The 15,933-nt window shown below is 32.1% G+C and overlaps 1 protein-coding gene across 2 annotated transcripts in view; it reads right to left on the reverse strand.

Moving 5' to 3' along the window:
- Positions 1-15,933, reverse strand: part of LOC106466870 (kelch-like protein diablo) — a 51,075-nt gene that overhangs the window by 33,303 nt on the left and 1,839 nt on the right. Inside the window, exons 2-5 of one of the 2 annotated variants that reach the window (XM_022394940.1) lie at positions 12,489-12,747; positions 11,885-11,962; positions 7,345-7,617; positions 5,960-6,118 (exon numbers count right to left, since the gene is read on the reverse strand). In XM_022394940.1, coding sequence (XP_022250648.1) covers positions 5,960-6,118; positions 7,345-7,617; positions 11,885-11,962; positions 12,489-12,737 — 759 coding nt within the window. In that variant the 5' untranslated portion in view covers positions 12,738-12,747. Of the gene's footprint in view, positions 1-5,959; positions 6,119-7,344; positions 7,618-11,884; positions 11,963-12,488; positions 12,766-15,933 lie in introns of those variants that run through there. The other variant, XM_013927173.2, reaches the window with a different exon arrangement.

Consider the following 15,933-nt stretch of genomic DNA (forward strand, 5'->3'; position numbering starts at 1 on the left):
GTGCTCAAACAATACTGCACACCTCGCAGATTCACATAAAATTAGTGTCTTGCACACAAACATCTGCACACCTGCAGATTCACAATTAAATTGTGTCTTGCACACAACATTTGCACACCTGCAGATTCACATAAAATTGTGTCTTGCACACAAACATCTGCACACCTGCAGATTCACATAAAATTGTGTCTTGTACACAAACATCTGCACACCTGCAGATTCATATGAAAATCAATGTTAGAAACTTTCAGCCAATTACAAAACACCACATTTTTGGTATAATGTTTATCACTGTAATGTCAAAAAGTTTTGAATTGTTGCTATAATACTTCTAATACCATTCAAAGTGCAATAAAGAAGCATACACATTGCGGATATGCTACAGAAACCCATAGTATGACCATAACACAAAAGCTTGTCAATATAAGTTATTAAATGTTTTATGTAAAAACTCATTCCTTGCTGAAAGTTATATATCAATGCTTGATTTATATGTAAGTTTAACTAGTCGTCTATCAGTTTACAACAGTACTCCACTATCGCTAAGCACGGTAGAGCTTATTATGGGCTGGGAAAAAAATGGCTATCGCATATTATGTATTGCTCATCATTGTCACATTTCTCTTGTAACAATGTAAAATACTTTTATAAACACCTAACTTAGGTTTGAGGTTTCCAAAAGCTAATAATATTTTCATTTTAGCCAAAAAACATAATTAAAGTATAGAGCTGGTAAGTAGCGTAACAGTCATATATTTTGCTGATTATTCTGATTCTGGCATTAAAGGGGCTAGCTAACCACTGCTTCAAGTAGTAGAGAAGTAAAGTGTCTCACCAACTTCAACACATGATGTCCATCAAGACAACTCATCAAGCCAGGCTAGAACTGCTGCCTTCATAATGACTGCAATTCATTAATACTGATTGTTTAAAAAAAAGGAAGGATGGGGAGAAAGAGTAATGATGATGTAGGGATGGCAATGCTAAAAAGTAGAAAAACAAGGATGAATGAATACACAAAACCATGCAAAAATCCCTACATAAGTAACCACTGGGTCAATGTTACAAGCTTATGGAAATTAGCTATTGTAAGACTATAACATTTAAATGCTTTTATTCAAACCTGAATTCATGAATATGAAAGTAATTCAACAATTAGTTGTAGATGAAAGTTTTACTTGAAAATATTTGGCTACTTATGTAGGATTTTTGTCAGTTTTTGTGTATTCATCTATACCTTATTTGTATACTTTCTGACATTGTCATCCCTACATCATCCTTACTTTTTTGACATTTTTTTTATAACATGTCTCATGTTAGTTATTATGTGAATACCATTTCAAATGATGTATTAAGGCTCCCACATTTTTAAATATTTTTCTATTCCCTCAAAAACTTTTCATACAATACCACAATTTGTATACTACTATTTACACACAATTTTATTATATAAACCACTTAATATATTAAGGATGAGTAAATAGTCATACATACAGTTTACTCATTTTAAGTCTCTACATTCAATGAACAATAGATATAAAATTATGTTTATGTTCTTACCTCGCAAGTTCTTTACAAAATCATCCAGCTTCATCCTTTTTTCTGCTTTCATGTTTGGAGTGTGCAAGTCTGTGTTCAGCATGATGATAGCAAATGCAAGGACAAAAACAGTGTCAGGATTCTGAAGCTTGGAAATTATTTCGTGATTACACTCAATGTAGCGGTGGCTGAACACTTCTACAAGTCTTTCTATTTTCTGAGCCTCACCCTTTGTGGAAAAGAAATTAATATACGAGAAAGAGAGTATTTAAAAAAGTCATAGAACTGCAAAACATCGACTAATTCATAGTATTTAACATTCATTATCTTACATTTTTGTGCATATGGGAGAAATTCACTTTTGAATAAGTAAAAATCAATACACTTAGGGTAAGACTTTGGGGATTAAATAACAATTAATGTCATGGTTAGTAACCTATATGATCACCTAATTCTAAATATTAATTACTTGTTTTGAAAAAGTCAATACATTATTTGAAGCTACAACACAATATAATCATGATTATTAACACATCAAATGACCTAAAGACTCAATGGTGAGCCTAAACACCATTAATAATAATATTCCTTTTCCCTCGTGAATGTGAAAGCAAGAAACAAACAAAAGACCAACAAAAGTCAGATTGAGAAACATAGTCAATACAAGAGACTCTGTAATATCAAATTTATCTCCAATAGCCAATCATGGCAGAAAAGAAGACAGTACACTAAAATGTAAGAATAAAAAAATGAGATATGAACTGCATACGAGGAAAAGTAAGCAGAAATAAGTTTTACTTCCACTTAACTGAAAACACAGTCAACCTAGCATAGAAGTCAGCAAAACCTGGATATCTCCCTTAAACCATTCAATTAGTTAATTGATTCAAGCCCTAAAAGGACAGAACCCAGTTGAGCAGACAGCACACAATCCTTTCTAACAACAAGACCCAGGTTCAAATCCCAATCTAGTCCATACCAACACAAAAAGTCTTCCCTGAAAATGGCCGCACATTAGCAACCAAAGCACAGAATATAAACTTATTAGTAATTAGCATCTCTTAATAGTACAAGTATAATAAAATTATTTAAATTTTATAAAGACAAGTAGGGATCGATATATATACGTAACCTAGCTAGCTATAGTAAAATAGAAAGTTTTAATGTTACAAAAAGTATTGAAACAAGAAAGTCAAAACTACAAAACCTGAGTTACTTAAAATGTAAACAAATATACCCATACTTTGGTTCAGACTAACATAGTTACAGTGATTATACTAGTAGCCTTTTCAGTACAAGAAAGGAATCATTGGGACCATAGACAGAAAAGTTCTGTGAAAGAATTAAAGCAATAAGATTTGTAATTTTTTTTTGTATGCTTGTCTGGAAAACTCACTTACTTAGATGAAAATTCATTGAAATAGTGAAATTTTAATTCACTCTATAAACACGTATACAGGGGGTCCTCATTATATGTCAGAGTTAGGGACCAGAAAGTTGCAACCTATATCAAAATGTATAACGGGATGGTGTATTTAAGTTTTTTCACTCACAAAAAAAGAAACCTATCATTCTATAGGTATTTGAAGAACTTGTAACATTCTGCCACAATTTAATTCTTCGTATCGTTATATGTCGGAGTTAGGGACCAGAAAATTGCAACTTATAACAAAACACTCACAAAAAAGAAACCTATCATTCTATAGGTATTTGAAGAACTTGTAACATTCTGCCACAATTTAATTCTTTGTATCGTTATATGTCGGAGTTAGGGACCAGAAAGTTGCAACCTATATCAAAATGTATAACGGGATGGTGTATTTAAGTTTTTTCACTCACAAAAAAAGAAACCTATCATTCTATAGGTATTTGAAGAACTTGTAACATTCTGCCACAATTTAATTCTTCGTATCGTTATATGTCGGAGTTAGGGACCAGAAAATTGCAACCTATATCAAAATGTATAACGGGATGGTGTATTTAAGTTTTTTCACTCACAAAAAAGAAACCTATCATTCTATAGGTATTTGAAGAACTTGTAGCATCCTGCCACAATTTAATTCTTCGTATTGTTAGCCAACACTAGGTTTGGTCTGAAGTTTCATTGGTGGTAGTGTCCAGGGTCACTGATGAGGAGTGGAATTCTCTGAAATTAGTCTGGCTCACAAAAACACCCCCAATGAAAGAATAGACCTTTCCAAGCTTTTACTTGTTGTTAAACAAATGTTTAAACAACTCTATTCAATAATGTATAATGGGGAATTTCCCTCATAAGAATAATGGGAAATGAAGAGAAAATAGGGACTGTAAGAGTGTAAACATTGCCTATGTGATGCAAAACAGAGCAATTTCCCCTATAAGAAACAATAAAATATGGTATTGAATAAGGGACCATAACTTAAGAAGAGCCATAAATTCTTACAGCCTTCAGTTTCGTTTGGTTACAGAGCTATCAAATAGAAAATCAGACCCCTTCTGCCACATCCTCTCTTTCACAATTTGTTAATAGTTCTCTCATATGTTTAATTATATATTACACCTATAACCAACAGAAAGCGAAGGTTTTCATCTATCAAATGATGTATTGTATAACATTGTGTTCTGAACAGATAAGTGCCAATTTCTCTTCAATACACAGTTCATTCCCATGGATGAATTTGTAATGGCTCTTGTCGCATAGTTAGAAAGCAAGAAAAATTTTGAGAGTTAGGTGAGATTGTCTACTTTTTGCATGTTATTAGTCTGTGTTCTTTGTTGCATTATTTAATTAAATAAAAATTATTTAGTGCATTATTACCATTAGTATAAAAAAAACGTAGGGTTAACTGTCATCGACAATCAACATCAAGAAAAATAAAGATTGGGTACTTTATTTCTTGTTTTTCATGTTTATTCTTTATTTATTTATTATTATAAAAGTAATTAAAATGTAAAAATATGGATATTTTTAGGTTAGTTAAGATTAAATTAGGTAAAATAAATAATAATAATAATATAATAAAAATGTTTCATGAGGCATGCATGCGAGCAGCTTGTAGTAGCTCATGGGTAATGTAATTCATTAGCGTAATGTGAGCTGCATGTTCCTCGAGTGATTTACAACTTATAATGGCACGAATAGTAGTTAGACACAGTTCAAAGGGTAGTTAGAAGGGCAATAAAATTTAATTATAAACAGATGTATACTGTTACAAGCTTAAAGCTACTTAGGATAAACAAATGTAGTTTCATGTTACAAATTTAAGTCATTCCCAAAAGAAAACAAGGGTAATTTAGATTTATTTTGGTTATTAGGTTGGTCAAATTCACCAATACAGTATAGAGATAGAGTAGAGAAAATAACAGATAAAATAAAGTTTTACTTTATTTGTCAGTGAAATTCACAATTTGGTAATGAGAGGAAAAATTACACTAATTAGAGAATATTTTAACTTTATATTTCAGCTCCAAAAAATCAAAACTATTAATATAAAGTAATTTAAATCACAAACCCACACCATTAATTCGTTATTCTGCAAATTTAGAATCTAATGATCAACCATATGATCTAAAACCCAAATGACTAGTAATTCAGTCCATGCTGGATTATAAACATTTGGTAGGTGTGGCTCTATACCTTTACAGTTCATGACTTTCACTTCAACACAGAGAAAGAAATAGCAGTTTCCAGGGCACCTTCAGTGTCTGAAATCATTTGAAGGAATAGGACACACAGCATTCCTTGTCTGCTCAATGGGATTGAAGTTGACCAAGCATGCAAAGCCATTCCATTCAGTCAGTCCTCTATTAACTAAACAAAATATATCACCATTTTAGAATGGTTGTGTCAGGTACTATCAAACAGAAGTCATCAACTTGCACTATGGATGATCATCTTCCTTGTTCAGCTGCTCAAGCAGTTTAGCAATCCACATTCTGTTAAACACTTTGAGACACTTGTAGGTAATTTGTAAGAGCCTGGTGTGAATGACCATCTTCCATTTATACAGAGGCTCTCCACATCAGTGAAATATCCAGAGGTTTATTATGAGGTCTGGAGCAAGGTTTGTGGACAATTTGGAGCACTTTAACTTCTGTAATTTAATTTAAAACAATAACTGAAGCACGACAGTGAGACCATTATATAAGTGGTTGAATGACCACTCGATTACATTTCAATTCACTTGATTGATCAGCAGTTGCCTGATTTGTGGAACAGTGAACTTAGAGTGTGATTGGCATCATATTGTAACTGTTGTTTTGCCTTGTCATATCTATAATACAAATTATGATTATCCTTCAAAAATTTACTGCAGTAGACTATATAAATGTATTTGCTATATTTAACTTGGGTTACTTTAACACAGACAGAAAAAAAAAAACGATTTGACAAACAATGATCAGTTTCTTGGAATATTAAAAAACAATCATGTGATAATACCTGGGGCAGGTGCTGACGGCGTTCTGTTATACTGTACTTCACCCATGACATAACAGCATTGAAAACTTTTTCCTCACTAAGGACGTTTAACTCATCATTAGAGACAATGTCGATGAGTTGATTTACTGGAAGCAGTAAAAACTCCTCATTCTCCATCACCTGACAGTTCAATGAGGTCAAGATAATTGTTTATAAATATCTTTAATATTAGTTGTTGTTTTTGATTTCTTTTTACAAAAAAGTGCAAATTATTAATACATATCTACTGACAGATTATACTTACAAAAAAATGTTAGAAAACTAGTTTTTGGGTGCAAACACACCAAAGCATTTTTAAAATATTAAACTAAAATAATAAGCACAAAATAGTTTGACATAAAAAGTTGCAAAAAAACATTATTGAAAATAAGTTTCACTTCCTGTAGAGAAAAAAAATATGCTGTAAAAATTAATATAATGACTAAATTCAAGGTGATTAGCATACCACTTTAATCTTATCATTAAAAAAAGTGTAGAAATTATTCTGCAATTTTTTTTTCTTTAGCAAGAATATTTTACAGTCTTTTAGGTATGACAGTGGATAATTCCAAAATAATATTCACTTAGTTAAGTCAATTATTTCAAATATTGGCCATTGGAAACATTGTTCCAGTACTAAGAATATTATAATTGTTTATTTGTTGTTTAAGCACAAAGCTACACAATTGGCTATCTGTGCTATGCCCACCATGGGTATCAAAACCCAGTTTTTAGCATTATAAGCCTTCAGACTTACCACTGAAAGTCAAAAACTAAAATACATGAAAAGTGTATTTTGGGAAATCTACTAAGTGTCTGTAAGTGAAAATATTCCTTTTTGAATTTTGTATTTAATAAGAGTTATTTATATCTTAATTTATATAAGATGAAGGTGACATCATTCAAAGATAAGTAACCACTGGAATAATGTTCAGAGTGTTTTCTTATTTATCTTTATTTTATTTATTTATTTGTGTATGTGTAAAATAAACTTCACAGCTAAAAAAAACCACCTGGGCACATTGTGCAGAACAAATGCAACATGTTTGGTATACAGTATAGAACAGTAAAAGAAAAAATATACCCAGTTAGCTATAAAATGCAAACTATTAAATATGGTTACAAAAATGAACCTGAGCTCTTGATACCACTATACATCTACAGTTTTCTTAATCCATCATATAAAAATAAAGCAGAAATAGCAAGAACATGTATAAGTAATTTGAAACGGTGTGAAAGCCACTGATGATAAATTTATTAAACATATATATATATTTATATATACACACACACATGTACACTCAAGTGTATGAATTTTTCAGAAATGAAGAGAAATGTATGTATAAAGATCTCTAATGAAAACATACCTCTTGAAAATTATGTTGAGTAAACTTGTCAGCAATTCGTAAAAGTTCTCGGCAAGAATGGGTATCAGCAAATGCCCTGATGCCCAAGCAGTTAGAAGGGTCTAATTGTCGCTTTAAGAATTCACAACACACTTCTTGAATTTCAGCCATTTGAAGTAAACAAGCGGCAGGCAACAAAACTTGCACATTTGTTTCTTCCACCACTATGTGGGAGGTGTATGCAAAATCAATCAGTAGTTCCATGGCATGTTCATCAATATCTCTGATTGTCACCTAAAATGATACATCTACTATATTAATAACAGAAATGAAGAAGTGTTAAAGTTACTTTCTAGGTAAGCGACTTGTAAACAAGCAATTAATTTATTCTATACTCATAAGAAAAAAAAAATCACTTAGCATTTATTTATTAGACTGAAGCCAAAGTGTAGTCAAGTCATCATAAGTCAGCAGCAGGTAAGTCACAAATCAATTAAAAAATTAATATTTGATTGTATGTTAGTCAATATACATGTAGTTGAAGAAATAGAGGTGACTTGTATTTTGTTATTTTCTTAATGCTTTTCTTTAAATATATCTTACAGAAATCATTAATTATAGTGGAGTTCTCTTTAAAACAAGTAATCTTTCTAGATTCTCAATGACTACAATATTATAGAAAATCTTAGTGGCCATAATATCTTTCTTTTTCCTATGGTATTGATGAAATCTGAAATGGAACAGAAAAAGTTGTGATGATAGTTCATTTAACCATCAATATTTATTATCTATAAATCCCATCTTCACGAAAACGAATAGGTAGAACACTCTCCATTGCACATAAAAGAACAAATATACATGTTGATCTTGATCCTCCACAAACAAAACTAGCAAACCCTCAAAACTAACAGGAAGACACATACACACAAAAACAAATTGGAAAGTTAGAACTCAATGCAACCAATAGCATGTGACACATAAAACACTGTTACTGATTCAAGTGACTTATAACCTCATTCTTTATGTAAACTAACATGTTTTGGTAAACATGCACATCCAGTTAGATCTTTGTAACTTGGTAAAGATGTTAACTCAGCAAGATCTAAAGACAATGCATGTAGTCTCAAAATGTTACAAGTTCTTGTGGGATCAATCATTTGACACAAGGCATTTAATTTATGCAAAAAGTTCAATTAGGTTAAGTCATTTTCACTTTAAAGCATTACATTTCGTAAATTACAAAACATTCGGATATATTGGAAAAGTACTTACTATAATTTTAAATTTACTATGTGTATCTTCATTAAATGTGGCAGACTTTTGGTAAACAGTACAAGTCCACTATACATAAAAAATCAGATGTCTTAATAAAGTATTTGTACTAAAGATAAGTCTGTGAATTTATGAAGTCAGTTTGACTCAGAATCTGACAAAGTTGAGGTACAAGGTGATGTCAATGTGAAGAATAAAAGTTGGCATTTTCTGATATCACAAATGTATTTCTAACAATACTCACCTCTACTCACACTACAGCTGTTACTCAACTGCTAGGGTTTCTTTCCCTTTGCCCATCTAAGCATTGGTCTGATTTTTTCATCCCCCCACTTAATTGCCCTTGGTAATATCTGTCTCATGACACTCTACACCTACATCAATGCACCTTCTATCTTGGTGCTGTATATAAACACCCCCTTCAGATGACATTGTCCCTTTTTCAAGACTGACCCAATCCACAGTCTCAAGTAGGTGATACGAAGAATGCTCAAAGTATGTAAGTGAATGATTTGTTGAGAAAAAGTGACAATATTCAATGAAGGAGGTGCTTATATACAATACCAAGATAGAGGGCACATTGACATAGAAGGAGAGTGACATGTGACAGATATCGCCAAGGACAATTAAGTGAGGAATAAAAGATTGGAGCAAGCAAGAAAAAAATCAGATGCTTAGATGGAAAAGAAACCTTAGCAGTCAAATAATAGCTGTAGTGTGAGGAGAGGTATGTATGTTTTGGAAATACTTATTTTCAATTATACAGCTTGCATAACCTTTAGAACTTCTAAAATACATAAACAGTTTTTTTCAGTATTCCTGTATATTGTATTGTATTTTCTTTACTATAACATGAACTGTTGAAAACTCAGAATCATAGGATCAAATGAAAACTTAACAATTCTGACATCAAGTTCTTAATACCAACTATGTACATCCACTTTTACCCCTCACCAGTGTTCCCTCTATTCTGCACACTTGCACAACAACTAATCAAGTGCTGTGCACTTCATTATTCCAGCCACGCACATTCTCAGTATTGGTGAGGAATCTCAACACGTTGATGGCCTTAATGACCCTGGCAGCTGATAGGCCTGAAGCCCAAATAATCAATTGGTAGCATTGTAAAGAGGCCTAATGATCCAATAGGGTCGATAGTCTAAAAATACCCCCCTCACCACTGGTAGCACACATCTGCACATTGCCTTGATATTGATGCACATGAAAAAATTCATTCTGCACATGGACTGAAAAAAATTAGACGGAACATTGCCCCTCACCCATGCTTACAGAGTTGACATAATCACTGGTTAGCATCCATCATTATTCCAGATTTCATTTTCTTGTCTGCTAAATATAGCAAGTTTTCACAGTTTATAAAACTTAAAACACTGTCTCAAACCATTAAAAAAAAATCTAAGATATGGCTTTCACACAACACAAAAAAATAGTCAATTTGCATCCACTTCATAAGTAAATCAGACTGACTGAAATATACTGATACATGTAAACTTTGACTTTGTTCGTTATAGTATAGTTATAATGAATCTAAAGCATTATGAAAGTGAGTAAGAAATATTTCTTTGGCATGCAGATATGCTAAGAACTTATATGTGAAAGCAAATAAGAATATGCAATAATATGTCAACATTACATCTGCTCTACCAAGTGCCAACAAGGCTTTCGCCCAACAACAGGGTTCTTCAGGCTGAGTGGGATATGACAGACATAGTAGTATACAAGCAGTATTTGTATCATCTACTTCATGAACAACTGTTATGGTGTGAACTAGATTAAATGAGTAAATTGTAATTATTATTAATTATATTAAAGTCACTTACAAATCAGAATTAAGGGTAAGGATTAATAACACAATATTATTATTTTTTTAGCATTGATCATTTATTTTCATTATTATTATATTTATTTGAATTACGAAAAGTTAGCAAACCAGCAAACTAGTCTCATTGTTCCTGGAGTGAATGAAACATTCACAGCATCAATGGGGGAAAAGAACATTAATAACTCAAAGAATTTACGAGTGAAAGCAAAGACGAATATGTAATAATGTATTAAACACACTTCATATGCCATATGGAATGCCTTTACAGTAATGGTGCAAACTAGATTAAGTAAGTGAACTGTAATTATCATCAATTTGATACAAGTCATTTACAAGTTAGATTTAGGGTAAGGCTTAATAACACATTATTTATGTATTTTAAAGACTAGTTTTTTATTATTATTATTTGAATTAACTTTACTATCATTCAGAAAAACTTGTGATCCAGCAAGCTAATCTTGTGTCAATGGGAGAAAACTATGTAATTTCAAGAAATTATGAGTGAAAAATGTTTATATAATACTGTCAACCACATTACACCTGCCATTACTTACAAAGTAATATACACTACACTATGTACATGTAGTAGATAAGGATATGGTTTAACTTCACATGACTTAAATTCAATAACCAACACACTAGTAAATTTTTAAATCAAACAGTATGTTTAATCTTTCATCAGGGAAAGTTTGTATTTTACTCTGAACCAAATGCATCTGCCATCATATTTTGCTACATTACTCCAATACTGAAACATTACTACTTGGTTGTGATTAACTCCATTTTTGATAAGCTATAAGAGGGTAATATCAGCTTAAAGTTTCAATACGAAATCCAAAACGTAAAGATAAACAAATGGCTAATATTAGTTTACATTTTCATTACACATATAATTATAATTTTTTAAAAAGAGTATATTATATACACACACACATATATACACAAACAGATTATGTTGTATACAAACACTTTTGTAGCCTCACCACATTGTTAAAGTCAATTTCACCATGTCCAATTGTGCTTTATCTGTCAACTATGCATTTTGAAACAAGACCTGCAGCATGCTTTCAAAAGGCTAACTCATACAATTATGTCCATAGCATATCCCTTCTCCTTGCAGCTTTCCATAAGGTATTAACTGTATTAACAAAAGTTCCTAGCACCTGTTTCAATAGTTTTATCACACAGAATTCTAAAGTGTTGTATCTGACTACTTGACCTATATATCTTCGTATGTAATAGCATGATTATCTGTTTCAATTTCCAGTAAAAATGCAGAAAAGTTGTGGAAGCAACTTTGTAAATGCGTGACTTGTGTCGTTTTTCCAGACAGAGATCCTTTTTGATTATGTTGCATACTGTTGCCTGGTACACTTGGATGGCTTTTGCCACTCCTCTTTGAGTTTGTGGATTCTCATTGGTTACAAGATTCAGCACTCTGCTTACCATGATTTCAGTACGACTGTTGTAGCTTTCTTTCTCTATGGTCCTGGTGCTCCAAGTTGAACCATATTGTTGTGCTTTCTAATGCCATAAAATACAAGGGATATTTCCATCTTTGAAATTCTAAATCACTGATCTGAAACACATCTTTATGGTGTGAATGTACAAATATTTTGCATCAAAAAAGGCTGTTATATACATTTCCCAAAAGTAATCAATTTTTAGTGCATCACACTACCTACCAATGTCAAAATGTAGTTCTAATACATAGCATTATACCATAATTTTTTATTGCTCATGTTTGCCACGTGACTTACTCTTTTTCATATACAAAATTGTTCTAATTTAAGATACTCAACAAACATACGTATACAAATGTAAAATTTCTAAAATATTTCCCCAAAAATCATACCATAATGTTTTCTGTTTTATGCACATTACAGATTGTAGTATTTTACCTCACCTTCTTCCCAATAATAATAATAATAACAATACAAAAAAGATAAATATTCATTGCTTGCTGCAATTATCTATCACAAGATCACTCTCAAGATACTTATCTGGATTTTTCTTACTAGTGAAATTAAAGAACACAACAACTACTCACCTCAGTTTGGCGACTTTCTGCCAGTTCTCCGGTAAACATGGCATGGAAATATGGAGAACATGCTGATAAAATAACTCTGTGAGCAAACAGCTTTCGAGAACCAACTATCAAAACAACATCACAGAGCTCCCTGTGTTTACGTAAAAGGTTAATCTTATCCAGGGTATACCTGGGATGTTTTTCAGATGTGTACTCCAGTCTTGCTGGTGAAGGAGGTCGTTCAAAGTTGCTATGAATTATTTCCCCCATGATTATTCATCTGGAATTATTGAAAATGTAAGTATACTTATACACTGTACTTTCAATAATCAAATAGATGAAAATCAAGAAATTAGCTTACAACTATGTTATATGATAAACTTTTCATACCACTAGAAAGTGTTTGAAATTTACATATCAGTTACAATTCTATTTATGCCACTTAAGGTAATGATTTTTCTGACATTATAATCATTTAGTTGAAGCATAAAATTTTCCCAACCAATCAAGTGATATATAAAAATTTCTTAAACCACATATTTCTTCAAAAATAAAGCATTTTTGATATTTGTTTAACTAAATGTATTTATAGGTATTTATCAAAAGATAATCTTACAAACCAGAAATTTTTTCACTTTTGGTAAATTCTCACTTTTCAGCTGTTGTTCTGAAAGATTTAGTCATTCGATATGCAAAATATATGTTAACTTCAATAGTGTTTCACAACAGGATATAAACTAGTAAAAAATCTATACATTTAAAATAACTTTTAATTAGTAAAAACTTTGCATATATGTCATTTCCCACTGAAATAAAGATATATAAGGATAAAAAACACTTCTTGAAATCTAAAATGTATGAGATATGATTAAATTACTTCTTCCTCAAGAAATTACCTTAAAATTATAGCATTTTCAAAACTTTTTATATCCTATTGTGTATTCTATTTACAATGGTACATTAATTTAATTATAAGTGTACAAACTCCTTTGGGAAGAACAAAAACTTGTGCACTTATTACCAAGTCTAGCCTTAGATTTTTTATTTAGAAAAACACAAGCGTATGTATATTTACATACTAGAAATAACACATGAATAATCATCAAATGAGAAATAAAAACTATAAGTCACTCAATCTTCTTAAGCAACACACACACATTAGAAGATTTTCAGTTTTCTAAATGGTAGTTTGTCTTTCATGAATAATTAGGATAATTTTAATTAACATCAAATTAGATATATATTTTTCTGCAGGCAAGAACATTGAGAGCCAGCACAGGCCCCTTTCTCTTTTTTAACATTTTCAAGAATTTATTAAAAAGAAGATCCTAAAAAAAATGGCTGCTGCTATGATTTTGTCTGGTTTATGAGCTTGTTGCTGTCCTAAAAAATCTAACCTACTTTATGACAAAAACTTTAAAATGACAAAACTTTTATGACAAAACTTTAAAATCTAACCTACTTTAGGACAAAAACTTTAAAGACAATGAGTGGCCATAAGATAATCCTTGGAAGATGAATATTGGGATCTGATGGTTTCTCACGTAGTATATTGCTGTTTAGTGTTAAATACCGGTATAATATTCCGTTGCTTAGATACTAAAAAGTTTGTAGTATTTAATTGAAGGATTAGGCCTACATAAGTTAATCGAAACTAAATTTATCTAAGTTAACTTCTCAAAATCAGCGTAAGAGCCTGAATTGATTTTATTTATTTATCAAAATGTAACTATTTACTAACTATTTTACTAAATAATGAGGCCGACTCTTCATTAAATTAATGTTTTTGCTCACAAAATTTAATAGATGTGTTGCACACAAAATATAGAGTAATCTTCTACGAACAATGGCGGCCACGAACATATTAAAAGAAGTAATACTATTATTATCGATGATGACAAAGTTAATTTTGACCTTAGGTCAATTGTCATGTCAACTTTTTCACTACCTAGTGCCGCCGATTTTCATTTATATACTAATGGACAGGCCCGCCGACAGAGGAGGCAACTGCCCAGGGTCCCGGGCGAATGAAACCTGGTTATAATGGTTGATTGGTTTGTTTGTTTGTTTTTAATTTCGCGCAAAGCTATACGAGGGCTATCTGCGCTAGCCTTCCCTAATTTAGCAGTGTAAGACTAGAGGGAAGGCAGCTAGTCATCATCACCCACCGCCAACTCTTGGGCTACTCTTTTACCAACGAATAGTGGGTTTGACCGTCACATCATAACGCCCCCCACGGCTGAAAGGGCGAGCATGTTTTTGGTGTGACGGGGATTCGAACCCGCGACCCGCAGATTGCGAGTTTAGTGCTCTAACCACCTGGCCATGCTGGGCCATGTAATGGTTGGATGTACCTGATGATGACAAAACCTTGTACATTTGCTTTTATGTTAAACTTATATTAAAGTTTTTCTTCATTACCCATTCAAGCCGTCTCCAACCATTATTAGTCTCAAAGTGGGTTCCTCGTCATCGAATTTGAAACCAGGTTATGTCGTAAAGTCCGCAAAGCATCTTTAGGCTATATCTTCATTTAATGATAAAAACCATAGTTTTTGGGTTTTCTTTGCATATAGACGCTTGATACATTAAGAACGACTGAAATAATAATTTGAGTAATAATTAATATGTATTTGTTAATTTATAAATTTAATAGATATTTGTTGTTACTTTATTAACGTTTTTACACTTATACTGTGAGGTAGCAAACGGAGACGTAACATTATCAATATACCTAATGTTACTGCCCCTTCAATTGGCTCAGCAATGAGTCTGCAGGGTTACGACACTACCGATACCCGTATTAAGTAGAGTATAGATACTCCATTGTGTAGCTAGAGATATAACAACAACCAAACTAAACGTTCCCCGGCGAGACAGCGATAAGTCTACGGGCTTACAACGCTACAATAATGGGTTCGATTCCCCCTCGGTGGATACAGCAGATTGCCCGATGTGGATTTGCTACACAGAAGCACACATACCAAACTTTATATTTACGCAAGAAATGGCGTCTGTATTTATTGCATTAAACCTAATAAAAACTTTGTAACAATAAAACGGGAAATATAATAAGGAATGCTAAATATTATTCGAAATTTTGTTATAGTGCATTTAACAATATGGTGTCGCTAAAGTTTCGTCGGAACGAAGTTACGGAAAGTTAATTCCTGTTTGTTAATTGATTTTCCGTAACTTCGTACCGACGAAACTTAAGCGACACAAGCCTTTACTTAATAAAACTGGTTTATTCTTTCCGAATATAACTTAACCGATACACTCAACAATCGCGCTAAAACAAACTATAATAACGAACGAACGTTAACTACAACAATACGTCTATCTCTGACTGCAGTTCAATTACTCATTGACTACATCTTACACATTACCTTTCTTACCGCGTCACGTTTTCCCCTCTTATATATATACCAGCCTAACCTATATCGAGTAATTACATGAACATTCG

This window comes from Limulus polyphemus, unplaced genomic scaffold (assembly GCF_000517525.1).
Source record: "Limulus polyphemus unplaced genomic scaffold, Limulus_polyphemus-2.1.2 Scaffold2406, whole genome shotgun sequence".
In the NCBI taxonomy this organism is placed as follows: domain Eukaryota; kingdom Metazoa; phylum Arthropoda; class Merostomata; order Xiphosura; family Limulidae; genus Limulus; species Limulus polyphemus.